This window comes from Myripristis murdjan, chromosome 7 (assembly GCF_902150065.1).
Source record: "Myripristis murdjan chromosome 7, fMyrMur1.1, whole genome shotgun sequence".
Taxonomy (NCBI): Eukaryota; Metazoa; Chordata; class Actinopteri; order Holocentriformes; family Holocentridae; genus Myripristis; species Myripristis murdjan.
The window spans coordinates 16,724,978-16,740,126 of NC_043986.1; the positions used below are offsets into that span (position 1 = coordinate 16,724,978).

General features: G+C 38.9%; 1 protein-coding gene across 2 annotated transcripts in view; it reads left to right on the top strand.

Moving 5' to 3' along the window:
* LOC115362351 (deoxynucleoside triphosphate triphosphohydrolase SAMHD1-like) overlaps window positions 1-15,149 on the top strand; it is a 39,194-nt gene that overhangs the window by 4,621 nt on the left and 19,424 nt on the right. Inside the window, exons 5-12 of one of the 2 annotated variants that reach the window (XM_030056243.1) lie at window positions 3,963-4,004; window positions 4,174-4,311; window positions 5,169-5,260; window positions 5,411-5,519; window positions 5,609-5,700; window positions 6,286-6,386; window positions 8,522-8,640; window positions 10,601-10,678. The exons of the other annotated variant lie outside the window; for it this stretch is intronic. Of the exons in view, the coding sequence (XP_029912103.1) occupies window positions 3,963-4,004; window positions 4,174-4,311; window positions 5,169-5,260; window positions 5,411-5,519; window positions 5,609-5,700; window positions 6,286-6,386; window positions 8,522-8,640; window positions 10,601-10,678 (771 nt within the window). The remainder of the gene's footprint in view (window positions 1-3,962; window positions 4,005-4,173; window positions 4,312-5,168; window positions 5,261-5,410; window positions 5,520-5,608; window positions 5,701-6,285; window positions 6,387-8,521; window positions 8,641-10,600; window positions 10,679-15,149) is intronic. 2 annotated transcript variants of the gene reach the window in all.

A 15,149-nucleotide genomic window follows, 5' to 3' on the forward strand; every position in this document is an offset into this window, starting at 1 on the left:
AACAAGATATGTCTCCTACAAACTTGACAAATCTGACCAGACTTAAATTTGAACTTAATTCTATTTTGACTCAAAAGGCTGAGTTCTCCCTGTTCAGAGCTAGGCAAAAACATTTTGAAGAGGGCGATAAAGCAGGGAAAATGCTGGCTCGATATATTAGGCAGAAAGAAGCACTGAGCGCCATACCAGCAATTAGAGCAGAGGGTGACATTATCGTGTCCGACTCCACCAACATAAACAAGACATTTAGGGACTTTTATGCAACACTCTACTCTTCAGAGTTAGAAGCCGACCAACAGGAGATACACTCATTTTTGACTCCCCTTGGTCTCCCCACTTTATCAGATGACCAGGTAGATCTGTTGGATGCTCCAATCACTAAAGAGGAGATCACAGGTGTTATCAGAGGCCTCCCATCCGGCAAAGCCCCAGGCCTTGATGGCTACACTGCAGAATTCTATAGGGCCTATGCTGAGGAGCTTTCCCCTTTACTTTTACAGATGTATAATGAGGCCCTGGAAAGGGGTAGTCTACCTCCCACACTGTCTGAGGCGCTTATCTCTCTTATTCTAAAGAGAGATAAAGATCCATTAGACTGCAAGGGCTATAGACCGATCAGTTTGATCAATTGTGATTCCAAAATTCTTTCTAAGATCTTAGCTGTTAGACTAGATAAGGTGATAACCAGTCTGATCCATCCCGATCAAGTCGGCTTCATCCGAACTCGTTGCTCCGCTGATAATATCAGACGACTGATTGACATCATGTGGTTATCCCAAAATGAGGCCTCCCAGTCTAACACCTCCCCTGCTGCAGCCCTCTCCCTGGACGCAGAGAAGGCGTTCGACAGGGTTGAGTGGCAATACCTGTTCTCTGCGCTGGAGGCTTTTGGCTTTAGCCATAAATTTATTAGCTGGATAAAACTTTTGTATACCAATCCTAGAGCCTCAGTTACAACTAATGGTGTTATTTCGCAGCCTTTTGAGCTTCATAGAGGCACCAGACAGGGTTGCCCGCTGAGTCCTTTACTATTTGCACTGGCGCTGGAGCCTCTTGCAGCAGCGATTCGTAGAGACCCTGACTTCCCGGGTATTCCAACAGCTAATGGTAATCACAAGCTGATGCTCTATGCAGATGATGCGTTAGTTTTTATAACAGAACCTGAACGCCCTCTCCCCTCCCTATTCAAAACCATCAGTCAATTTTCCAAACTGTCTGGCTATAAGGTGAATTGGGCCAAGTCAGAGGCACTTCCTCTGACACCCTACTGTCCCAAGACCTTATTTCAACCTGGCAATTTCACCTGGCCTCGATCAGGCATCAATTACCTAGGCATCACATTTCCCCCATTGCTATCCGACTTGACTCGTGTTAACTTTGAACCCCTCCTGGACAAATTTAAGATAGACATAGACCGGTGGTCCCCTCTGTTCCTCTCCCTCTGGGGCAAGGTAAATGTTATAAAAATGAATTGTATCCCTAAATTCAATTACTTATTACAGACACTTCCAATAAAGTTTCCCCTCAAATATTTCAAGCAGTTCAATAAACTGTGCAATAAATTTCTATGGAATGATAGACGTCCTAGATTAAATTTGAAAAAATTACAAAGGCCAGTAGATCAAGGCGGGTTGGGGGTCCCAGACCTGTTGCTCTATCACTATGCCTTCAGTCTTAGACACATGGTTCAATGGGCACTACCTCCTGAGAGAGCCCCCCCATGGTTTGATCTTGAGGCTCCCCTGTGTGGCCCACTCCCCCTTATACATTTCATTACTACTAAGCTTTCACCAGTGGCACAAACCCATCCCATCATTTCACACCTACATTGGGTGTGGAAGAAGATAGCTTTCATGTTTAACATCAGTCCTTATCTCCACACCACTGCATCCGTGTGGCTTAATCCTAAACTCTGCATAGGAAAATCTCCATTTCTTTGGGGGTCGTGGGCCGACAGGGGAATCTTAGTCCTTGGGGACTTATATGAGGGAGGTGCACTCAAGTCTTTCGGTGATTTGCAGGCACAATTTCATCTACCACAGCATCAGTTTTGGAAATATTTACAACTCAGACATTTATTGCTCCATACCTTTGGTTCTCTCTCAACATCTCCCCCTACTGTGAGCGTTCTTACACATATAATGAGTGTCTTTGGAAAGGGGCATGAGGCCTCAGTCTACTACTCAATGTTGCTTAAACACTCGGACAGGGGCACATCCACTCTCAGGTTGATTTGGGAGGCGGATCTTAATGTATCATTCACAGAGACAGAATGGAGTAGAATCCTACAAAACTCTAAAAAGATGTCCAGGGAACTTAAAACTAGGTTAATACAATTCAAGATTCTAAATAGAGTTTATTGGACTCCTTCCAAGTTATATAGAGCCAAATTAATACAATCCCCGGAGTGCTGGAGATGCCAGACTGAGGAGGGCACACTAACTCATATGTTATGGAGCTGCCCTGTAATACAAGATTTTTGGTCTGAGATTCACAATAATGTTACACAAATCATAGGGTGTGATGTGCCTTTTTCTCAGAGGTTGTACATTCTAGGAGACCCGTCACTTCTCAAGGACCTCCCATCCCAGACAGCAGAATGGATGCAGACAGCACTGATGTTGGGGCGTAAGCTCATTATTTCTGCATGGAAGGCCCCCTCTGCCCCCCCTGTACATATTTGGCACAATTATTTAGGTAGACTTGCTGCATTAGAAGGCCTGTCATACAGACTTATAGATAGAGTGGAAAACTATTACTCAAAATGGGGAAGTTATCTCTCCTACATTAGAGGGCCAGGCTAGGGGGTAAGAAATGGGAAGAGTTCCAGGGTTTGGGCCCTGTTTGCTCACTGTGCCCTTATTCACTTCTACCTTTACGGCATGGATTGGTCTGCATCTCACTATTGTCACTACATGTCTTCGCTGAGTATGGAGTATGTTATTGTTTGGTGTTACTTGGTATGTCTCAATTCTTTTGTGTAATTTTCTTTTCATTATTTTGTTTCTTATTATTTTATATTGTCTGTGGTTTTACTTGTCTTAATTACTATCAGTAATATTTCTTTTGTACAAGCAAAACATGGATACTGCTGGTGGTCTTATCACCAGATGGCTGTCACTTATATGCTTGTAATGTTTGTTATACCAAAATGCCAATAAAGTGTTAATCATAAAAAAAAAAAGATTTCCATCATGATTTGCTGTTGGCATTATATTTTAGTTCCCTGAGGCGAGGTGAAACATTTTGTGTCTATTGGATTTTGGCCAGTGCCCTTTGTATTGTGCATTAAATATTTCTTTCTGCACACCATTCTCGTGCTCACAATGATTTGTCTAATATCTCAAAAAAGACAAAGCAAAATTAAGACTTTCCTTGCCAAATAAAGCTATGAATTTCATTAATTTACTTTAAGATATGAAAATCCAAAATAAGTCATAGGTTATTCATGAGGCAACCCTGAAAGCCAGCATGTAAAAAATGGAAAAACAAAACAAAACAAACAAACAAACAAAAAAACGTATGAATATAGGCCATTAGTTTGTATTACAAAATAACTTTTTTCCTCCTTGCCAGTCGGGGCCTCTGCCTTCGGTCAGTTAAACAAAATTTGGGAATGTTGGGATGTTGTTGCCTAACAGAGAAACTTTATTACAGTTTTGAAAGTTTCCATGTAACAAAACATAACAGCTGAGGACAAAACAGTGATCAAAACATTCAGGCTAATAATTTACAGTGATAAGAATGCATGGTGTGAAACCTGGTGTCATTAAAGTCATGAAGACCACAGATCTGTCTAGTACATGGGACGGAGATCACACAGCCACTTACAGTTTTGTTCCAAAGCAAATTTTGCAGCTAAACCACACTGTTTGGTATTTGATTAGTAGGTCATTTTGGTTTTAAATTGAAATTGTAAGTTTGCTCACTCCTATTAATGTATCAGCATGTTTGTTTTGCAGCAAAAACAGCAACCACCAAACAATGGGGACAACGAATGGAAGGTGAGAAACTATTCACTTTTCTCTTTTTGATATTTAGGTTGAAGAATTGTTAGGCAAATTTGTAACTAAAGTATTCTGTTTGATATTTGACTAGTAGGTAATTTTGGTTTTGATTTTAAATTGTAAGCATGCCTATTTCTATTAATTGATAAGTGTTTTTGTCATGCAGCATGAGGACGCTTCTAAAATGATGTTTGATCACATGGTGGAAGTTAATGAGTTAAAGAAGGAGATGGAAAAGTACAAGCTGGATAAGGACCTTGAATTCATCAAGCAGCTGATAGATGGACGCCCAGACGGTGAAAATGTCAGTCAGTCATTGCCACACACTACCAGTGTGTAAATACATGTCTGCATTAGAAAATATATACAGTGGGACTTGGCTAACATGATAGAGCAATTTTGCATGTGCAGTGCCAGTGGTGATTTTAAACTTTAAATTTGATCTCTGTACCCCTAAAATAATTATTTTAGGTTTTGCAAACCTGTCTGATGGCTTAAATGACTTAAAATTGAAAATCACCACGATTCTACACATCCCTTTCCAATTCACACTGCCCACCCTTAGTTGCAATAGATTTAGTGAATTTAGCTGCCTAAGTAGACTTGTAGAGTAATCAGGTTGTGTGTTTTGTGCAAAAAGAGGGCTGTGTTTTAAAGAGAGATGGAGTATTATTACCTGGCAACCCGCAGTCTGAACTACACGGTTGCTGGCAGCTCTGGCTGTAGCTTCTGTTCTGGGAGATGAAGTGAGCGATGGCATATTTTTTGAGGTACATAGAGGTGATGATGCAACAGATTGAAAATACTGGACAGTACAACTTGTTGGTTAAATGGTCTTTACCCTCATCTTCATGTGTTTTTCTGCATTTCTAGATACACAACACATTTATATTGTGTGTTCATTGTCTTTAAAAAGTGCTATAAGATTCATGTTACCTACTAGTAATTTGTTGTTATGAGTCATAATATTATTTATAGAAAAATATCAATGCGTCATTTATTATCCAACGAAATGAGTGAATTATTAATTTCATTCTATGAATGTCACATGGTGATGAGGCGCTGAGCCCCCCTACAGGTCTGATCCTAGAATCGCCCCTGTGCTGTGCTATTCTGCATTATTCACCAGGTTTTGTGATGCTGTTGTGATACTGTCTTCAGCAGGGAAGAGGCGAGGTCAAGTATTTCCTCTATGAAATCGTGGCCAACAAAACCAATGGCATTGATGTTGATAAGTGGGACTACCTAGCCAGGTTGGGCTTATTGATCAATTAGTATAACTCACTTTTGACTGGAATGGCAAACAATTCATGCCCCTGAAAAATAACTATTGATCCATATCCTTTTGATAGTTTGACTTCATTTTTAGTCTTTAGTCATATGTTTCTGCATGTATCCTCAAGGGACTGCCATCATCTGGGCATTCCCATGACCTTTGACTATCGCCGCCTCCTGATGTTCACCAGGGTGTGTGAGGTGGATGGACTGAGACACATCTGCATCAGAGACAAGGTGCTAACTATGTGACTCTCATTTTTATTAAATCACAGTCCATTCAGTGTATTTGTTGTTACTAAAGTAGATGTGAATCCCCTCAACAGGAAGCAGCAAATCTGTATGACATGTTCTACAGAAGGTTCTCTCTCCACCAAAGAGCCTACCAGCACAGAGTGAACAACATCATAGCATACATGTAAGTGCTGTTATTCCATAATGAAGGTAGCTTTTTTTTCTTGAAGATTTTCCCTTTTTTTTGGCATTAGTGTTTTATTCAATCGTGACAATAGAGAGTGTGACAGGAAAGGCAGGGGAGAGAGATTGGATGGCTATGTGAAATGGTCAAGATTAAGGTTTGAATGGTCAGGGTCTAGGATCCCTAAAAAGACAACACTAAAAAGCACATGTTGCTATGGCTACACAATTGATAGATCACTTTAGAATGGTGGTTAAACTTAACCCAAACTATGTGTGCAATACACAATATTAATGCACACCTGCCAGCCAATCAGAAAAGAGTATTCACCCAGACCGAGATATAAATAGAAATAGTCAGTCTTCTCCCTGATGGTCTTGTTTGCTTATGTAGGTTATATAGAGGCATCATCAGTATTAAATTTAGACTGTTTCATAATCAATTACTTACTTACTACAAAATGCAAGTTTTTACAAAATGCATTGTTATTATATATTATCTTTTTACAAGCTCTTTCCATAACATTGTGTGGTATGATGATAAATATTCTCAAACGCTACATTATATTTGGTCATGATTATCCAGGATCACAGAGGCCCTTTTAGAGGCAAATGAACACATCAGGATTGATGGACTCACACTTTCTGAAACCATCCATGACATGAGCGCCTACACCAAGCTGACAGGTCAGTAGCATCACCTGTGACAGTTTTAATAAAAACTAAATTATTATCTTTCATAATATGCTGAATTGTCTAAACTGGTTAAGTCTGACCTGTTTTATGTTTTCAGTATCATTACTGCCTGTGCTCTAATAATGTAATTAATTGAGAAAATGGCACACACCTGAATAACAAGTGCCTAAGGAGAATGACAGTTACTTGCAAGAAAAAAAAGGTTTAACTCCTGCACACCATCTACACTGCAAAATGTCTTTAATTCAAGCGACATTTTGGTACACTGACCTTCCTCAGTCCTCATGCCCCATTTGTTTTGCAAACCTGATTTCCCCAGATTCAGATTCAGATTAAGATTATTTTTATTGTACCTTTGGGTAAATTTGGTTTACAGTGAGTGAGTCATCTTGTATTGTAAACATACACACAAACACACACACAAAAAAAACAACAACACAGGACAAGACAAAGTGACGACAGCGCTTAGGCTAAAAGAACAACAAAGACTGCCCCAAGATAAAAAGCAAGATAAGTTAAGATAAGTTAAAACATCAGTAGATAAGAAGCTTAAAAATATGTCAAACCAAGCCAGAGGATAAAGATGTGCCATTCATGAAAACAAGACAAAGGAAACAGTACAAGAAATAAATACATAAGTTATGTTGCAGTTTCTCTCACTTGTTAACAGCACTGATGGCTGCTGGTACAAATCTGTTTTTGTAGCGTTTGGTTTTACAAGCAGATACCATGAACCTCTGACCTGATGGGAGCAGCTGAAACTCACCATTTAGAGGGTGAGAGTCATCTCTTACAACCGAGCCAGCTATCCTCTGTACCTGTTTAGCATACAGGGATTCTGGATGAAGCTGAGACTCTCCAATCAGCTTGCTCGACCATTTCACAATTTGGTTTAAACAGTTTTTGTTTTTGAAGCACACGTTTCCAAACCATGAAACAAGACAGAAAGATAAAACTGATTCTATAAAAGCACAATAAAACAAGGTCAGCATGGTCCTATCAGTGTTAAAAGTGGACAGTTTTCTCAAACAAAACAGGCATTGGCATCCCTTTTTGTACACAGCTTCACAATTTGCCTCAAGTTTGTTGTTGTCTTTGACAGTTCCAAGATATTTATATGTGCTGACACACTCCACTGTCTGACCTTTTAAAACTGTTACTTCTTGATTGGGAGCACTGTTTTTGCGAAAGTCAATGATCATGTCTTTTGTTTTAGAAATGTTCATCTCAAGGAAAAAAGGTACTTACGTATCATTGTTTTTCAGCAGGCTGACAATAACTGTGTTGTCTGCATACTTTAAAATGGTTCTATCCTCTCTGCTGCTACGGCACATGTTTGTATAGAGGATGAACAAGAGAGAAGAGAGCACACATACTTGTGGGGAGCCAGAGGAGGATGTAACCTGATCCGAAACAGTTCCATTCACTCTCACTTTCTGTGTCCTGTCAGTTAAAAAGTTCAGAATCCAGCCCACAAGACTGTTGCTTACATTAAAATGTTCTAAAAGCCTCGAGGCTAAAACATGGGGTTGGATTGTATTAAAAGCAGATGAAGAATCAATAAATAAAAGTCTCGCATGTGTTCCTTTCCCCTCCAGTTGTTTAAAAAGCAAATTTAATAAAGTGACTGTAGCATCTTCTACCCCTCTGTTGGGCCTATAAGCGAATTGCATGGGATCAAGGTCGTGCTCAGTTGTCTTCAGAATTTCAGATCTTACAAGTTTCTCAAAGGATTTCATTACAATCAATGTCAGTGCAATTGGTCTGAAATCATTGAGGGTTTTGGGAGAACTGATTTTTGAGGCAGGGATAACAATAGCATCCTTCCAGACTCTTGGCACGTGCTGCATCTTTAGAGACTGATTAAAAATGTAGAGCTCAGCTCTTTCGCACATGATTTCAGCAAGCAGCCACAAATATCAGGACCATAGCTTTTATTTGGTTTAAGGGAACAGAAGGATTTTTCAACGTCCTTCTGGGAAATAAAAAAAAGTGCTGATTGTCACTCAGTTTATGACACAGGATATTTAAGGATGAGTGTTTGAAATTAATGAAATATGGCCTCTTGTTGTTTTAGGTGTGTTTCATCTGATCTGTCTTCTGTTCTATCTCTGTCCATCTTGTAGACAGCGTGTTTGATCAAATACTCAGCTCCTCTGACGACAATCTAAAGGGGGCAAAAGAGATCCTCAACAAGATTGTCCGTCGACAGATCTACAGATATTTGGGCAAGATTCCTAGCAAGGTGGTCACTCGGTTATGTTCTTGTGTCTTTTTATGTCTGTGTTGGTGTGGCCATGTCCATATGCTCAGCGTGCATTGATCTGTGACTGTGACTAAATTTGGCATTGCAACGTGATCTCTGAGATCTGATTCTAAAAGTCTGAAGTTTGAAAACACAAATTTTATGTACTTTTGGTCTGGAAATGGCTGTTCTGTATGAAAGTTGAAAGCAACCAAAATTCATCTGTATATCATCTTGTGTGTAAGGACACTGTGTGTAAGCACATTATGAGAATTTATGTCAAAATTATTATACAGTTTTCGTTGACCCTAGTGGTGTCGTGTGCTGCTGCAGGGGTTTTCAAACTTTGTTGTGGTCCAGACCCCTAAGCTGAAGGGCAGTTTTAAAATTGTTTAGAGCAGTGTTTCTCAACCGGGGGTCCGCGGACCCCTAGTGGTCCGTGGTGTAATTGCAAGGGGTCCGTGAAAATAAAATATCTTTTTAAAAAGATTCTATGACATTTATAGAAATAAGATTATTTTACTCAAATGTGACTGAGACCTTTATCTACCTAAACTACAGAGGGTAACAGGACTTTTTTTCTCTAATTCCATCTGTTTCACAAGTGTAAGGAGCGCCCAAGCACGTTTGCCCCTAAAATCCGGATTATTTGACAAGTGTGATCACTCCGCTCTGTGATTGAAGTATAGCACACCTCCCCCGCTCTGGCACGGTTGGAAGGCGTCACGGTACGGGCGCATACACGAGCACATGCACGGTCACGCACGCAGCGCGCGAACGCGATCACGACGTAAATCATGCAAGTTTCCTCCTGCCTCTGCAAAATTGTTTAATGCGCACAGCGCGGTTACCGGTGAATGGCCGCGTTGCGCAATCAATAATCAACCATGTTGTCTGTGTTGTTGTCAGTTGTGCTGCTGCAACCGCGAATAAACAAAACTCGGTTTATAATGAAAGTACGGCAGTCTGTGTGCGCCGCGCACTTGTCAGATCCGGCAGACCTGTTGCTGGCTGGCACCGCGCTGGCACCGGCCGCGGCACCCGGTCAGGTCTGGTCTGCCGGATCTGAAAAGTGCAGCTCCGGCTGTCAGTTGGACCTTTCTGAAGGAGGAGGAAGTTACCTCCGAATCTGTCAAGGTAAATCAACATCCCATGTCTGATTAAAAGAAACAAAAACGTGTTTTAGTTAAAAGGAAGACATGATGAATGTATTTGAACTATATTGATTTATGATGATATCACGTGCATACCGGGGGCAATCACACTTGGGCTTTAGGTAATGTGAGTGCAGGCCAGCTGGGGACTGGGGAGGGGGGCATTTTTGCTTTAGCACAATACGGAGCAAACGGCCCCAATGTGACCAGACCCCAATTCATTGTAATTTAATAAGAGATCTCGCTCCCATTTGCATTGTTAAAGTAACTGCATGACGCTGTTAATACAAACTTAACATGATCTGCATCCTTTTCAAATTATGAGCCCCCTAGTGTTTCAGTGGGCATACACCATTCATTTCTTAATAATGCTTTTATTGTGAAACATCTGCAGGAAAGTGTTGTGGGAAAAGAAAATTGGAAACACTGCACAAACGTGCTTTCCAAGTTTTACACATTTATCAAATATCATCACCATTTATATTAAGCTTTTGTAATAGTTTATTGGATCAAATATTATATGTTTACATTTATACACATCATCTACAAACATGGCGTCTTCACACTCATCATTACATGATGTCTAAACAAATGTTGTAGCTTTAAATACTTATACATGTACATATTTTTGTGGTTGCACCAATTTAAATGTGTGTCTGCACAACTGGCTTATGTTGTATGTATCTCTTAACATTACATGCGTGCAAATTACAGTAGCAGTGTGAGATGCCAGACCTGCAAAACTGAAAAATCAGCTGTAACCATAACCAATATGTATTAACATGTATGGGACTATTTCTCTGCAGGAAAAGACGAGGGAAATCAAAAACAAGTGGGAAGAAGACCAAATAATTGAGTTAGACCTCCAGGATTTCATACTCGATGTTAGTATTTAATCTAATAAAATTATCAAATCCATTTACTAATTTCTAGTAAACAGGTAATTCACTGTATAGAATTACAGATGTATTGAATCTACTTTGTTTGTAGACACTTCCCTCTATGACCTACTGTGGGGCTAAAAGACTCTATACCCATCATCTTTTAGGTTGTTACTCTGGATTATGGGATGAGGGGTGAGAATCCCATTGATGAAGTGTATTTCTACAGCAAGAGGAACCCTGACGAACCATACAGGATAAGCAAGGAAGAGGTAAGAGCTAAAGCAATAACCAAATACTTAAATCATACGGTGATGATGGTCCTCATTGTTCCCATTAAACACTCAACTAATACTTTGCAGTTATTAATACAGTATATTAATTAGTATATTATATATTACATATTTGACACTTTTGCACTTAACCCTTGTGCCATGTTAACCACTAAATGCAAAATGGGTTTCTTTTTGGGTGATTTAAGTCTTGTATATGTCAGTGATTAGCAACAACATAAATTTTGATGTGTCTTTATTTTTTTGCAGAGCCAGATTTAAAAAAAAAACGGATTCTGGAGTTGTTGTTGTCTTGTCTTGTCATCAATCAAGCACATAAAATAACTGGCAAAACTCAAAATCAATTATCAGCAATCCACACCCAAGCAGTTAAAAGGAAAGCCAACCTCATTTCACAGGATCCCACCCATCCCCTTCCCAAGTCCCTCCAACTCCTGCCATCAGGCCGCTGATATAAAGTCCCATTATCCAAGAAGAATATTCCCACAACCATAAACATATTAAATAAACAATGAACAATGGACAAAATAACTCTGACGCACTAGGTCACTAGGTCATTTTTCTAGTTTTCATTTTATATTTGCTTTTAAGAATCTATACGCACTGTGTGTGCTTTCAAAAATCTGTTTTGCATGACTGTTCCTAGTCATTGTGTTGTCTACTGTTCTATATGCTGAGCCACGTTGAAGAAAATTTTCTGTTACGACATACAGTAAAACTCTCTGAATCTGAGTCTGAATCTGAATTTAGAGGACAAAGTCCTCCTTCTATAACTGTGATATTAATGTCACATTTTAATATTTTTCACTTTACTGAGCTCATATTTTACTTAACATCAGTCTTGGTCATAACTACCAAATGTTCATTCAAAATTTTAACCCTTTAAATGCCAGTTTTGTGCATGATGCCACTATATTTTAAATAATAATAAAAAAAAGGATTTTTCATATACTAAATGTTAGAAAAAAGTTACTCTAGAATTATTATAGGATTCCTCCTAAAAATGCCATAAAATATTATTATTATTATTGTTGTTGTTGTTGTTGTTGTTGTTGTTGTTGTTATTATTATTCACTTTCATTCACCCACACTGAGGCCTGTGCATGCACGTGCATGAATGAATGGAGATACTTGTTCAACATTTCTTTTCGCTGTTTGTCACTGCCTCTGATTGGTAGTTTTAATGCTCTTCTTTCTCACTTTAGTCTTCAGTTTATACCTTAAAATGGATGTTATGTTGCTGTCTCTCCTGTCAGGTGTCCAAGCTCCTCCCATCTGACTTTAATGAGACGTTCCTCAGGGTCTACTGGAAGGGTGAGCCTGATGATGCGAACCTGGAGAGAGCCAAGGAGATATTTAATCAGTGGTGCGCCAGAAATTTCCCATTGCTTCAGGTAATAGATGTTAGATGCTAAAATATATTAAATTGTCAAATTGACCAGAAGTGCTGTTGGTAGCAGGAAAGAAGGTTTCTTTTAGATCCTTCTGGTTGAAGGTCCTGTGCAATATCCTCAGCCTCAGCATCCCCAGTTCAGCCATCCAAGCATCCACATACTATAAAGCCTAGTGTTTAATTTGAAATAGGGCTGAAGAGTATGGTAAAACAAGTCTTTGACAAAATATATTAGAATAATTTAACCTATTAACAGAATACTCAAAAACTCTTTCAAAAAATGTTTCCATCATATCCTGTTTCCTTTTCTATAATTTCTTGACTGCTGACTGACCACATAAGGAGCCATAAAACACTGTATGTAGATACAATATGTGCATAGTACAGGAAGTCTGAAAGGCAAGAAAAAGACATTCAGGAATCTCTTGCATCCAAATAAGCCAGTGCTACAGCTTGCATGTTATGGTACAAAATTATATTTGTTATTTGTCTTGTCTGACTTGCATCGCATTATGTCTCCGTACAGTGTTGGCACAATGTCACTTGCAAAAAATAAATAATTAGCATTAAAAGAATGGCAACTGGCTGCTGCACTAAAGTAGATACATCAGAACAGGGGTGGGAAAGGGGCAGTGATGCGTTTTGTCTGCAGCCTTCCTTGCGCATCCTGACATTGGATGGGGATTTACAGCAACCCAATACGTCTTTCAGTAAAGTCAAGTTGTGTTCATGACTCTAATTCCGTTCAATCTACACAGCTCTGGTTGATGCTAACACGTTTGTATGATGTTTGCAGCCAGAGGATTGAGGTGAAGATGAAGCTGAGCCTGCCGAACAACAGCAGGTTGAACAACAGTGAAGGAAAAGGGGACAGCTCCAGAGCAGAAAGTTCAGAAGCTGGAAAAAGGAAGGCCAAAATTTGAATCAAAACAACATGAGTATAAAAATAAGTCAATTGTGAGCAGTCTGAGAAGTCTGAAAATGAAAACAATGATCTTTCCTGCACATATCACTGTGATTATATTATATTTTAACATATATACACTTTTTCTGCACTTCCAGGCTTGATTGAGCACTCACAACTTTTAATAGTCGATGTATTTTTAAAGGATAATTGCAGCTATTTTCAAACCTGCACTCCATTTTCTTATTTTTTGGCATCATGGCGATTGAAGCGCAGGACCAAAACAGTAATCTCAAATAGCTGAATACAAAAAGTGATTAAAACATCCACTGTAATACTCGCATTGTTTTTAATTACAAGTAGAATATGTCTGAAACATAATAACATAATACATTCACCACAGTAGCAAGAAGCAAGATAAATCTGCTGTGGTTCGTTTATGGATTTATTACATATTGATAAATACAAATGATTTTCCAAGTAGACGCATTCCAGTGTTGAAAAAAAAATATGTAAAGAGCACTTTCAAACTTTCAAACTTTCAACATCACACTTCATGCATTAATGCAGCAGCAAAAGTAGCAAAAGTTTTAAACATTGGATCCAACTGTTGAGATTATGTGTTGGCCCATGTCATTTTAATGCTGTTATCATATAATCATATCATTAAGGGTGAAGGCAATATATTCTCACAGCATATACTCAACTTTGTGTGTTTCAGGGGTTGGTTTATTCAATTTAAAGTTATATTCATGATGTTATTGTGTTTTTGTTTTGTTTTTTGTTGGGTTTTCTTTGTCATTGTTGTTGGTCAGCTGGCATAGTTGTCAAGCTTAAACAATCAAAGGAAGTCATATGCACTTACATGTATTCCTTGTGTAATGGAGAAGTGGAGTCTTATATTTAGAATTGAATCAGAGATTTCCACAATTTGCCTACTTTGCCTCCTCCTAACATGTAATACTACTACTACTAATTATTATTTGAAGAAGAAGCAGAATTCTCATTTTAGGGTGAATGTGGTTGTTTCTTGGCCTAAACGTTTATTAATACATGAGTTGGATCTTCAACAATTTTGAAATACATATCCCATTTTATTTCATTTTATATCATCAAATATCTGACAGTAACTATGCAAATAACTTTAGCTGTTCAGTGTCTTTGACTGTCTTTCTAATATAGCAGAAATGCATAAATACATAAATCTTTTTTAAAAATCAAATTCAGTTGAATTTTGACTAAAAAATACATTAATGACATGGCTAATACTCAAATAATAAAGTGTACCGGGAGCTACCTGCACTTCGGTTCTAGCTGCAGGGAAAATGAGATGCTGCCTGCGCCTCTATACAGGGATGCTTTGGTGCGTCAATAATCCTCCCAGGTGCTGCTACAGTGAAGAGGGCCCGCAGCCGATTGTGGACAGCCTTCAAAATACTTTTCTGCCTATGTCAGAGATACATAGCCTACTTTTGATGCTGTAACGTGGCCTATTAAAATCCATCATCAGAGGTAGGCTAGTGATAGGGAATCGACCCGCCCATTTCTTGGAAAAATGAAACTCTCAATCTCCTGGGTTCGTACTTTAAATGCCCTGATCAGCTGTGAGGGCGCGACACCAAACAAACTCTCCTTTCTTCGATTGACATGGACGGCCAACAGACAATGAAGGTAACATGCACATTATAAGATCAAATTTTCAAGGTTGTGTAAATTTTCATTTTTCCTCATCCTCAGGTGATAAAACTACCTTCAAATTCTCTGTTGCTCTGGCTAACATTTGTTCTTTGAGTGTCTTCTTTGTGTGGACAGCGTTTCCAGTGGTCCTAATGTTTATCTTCTGGGTTTGATTTTAAAACTAAATATCATATGAATACAAAACTG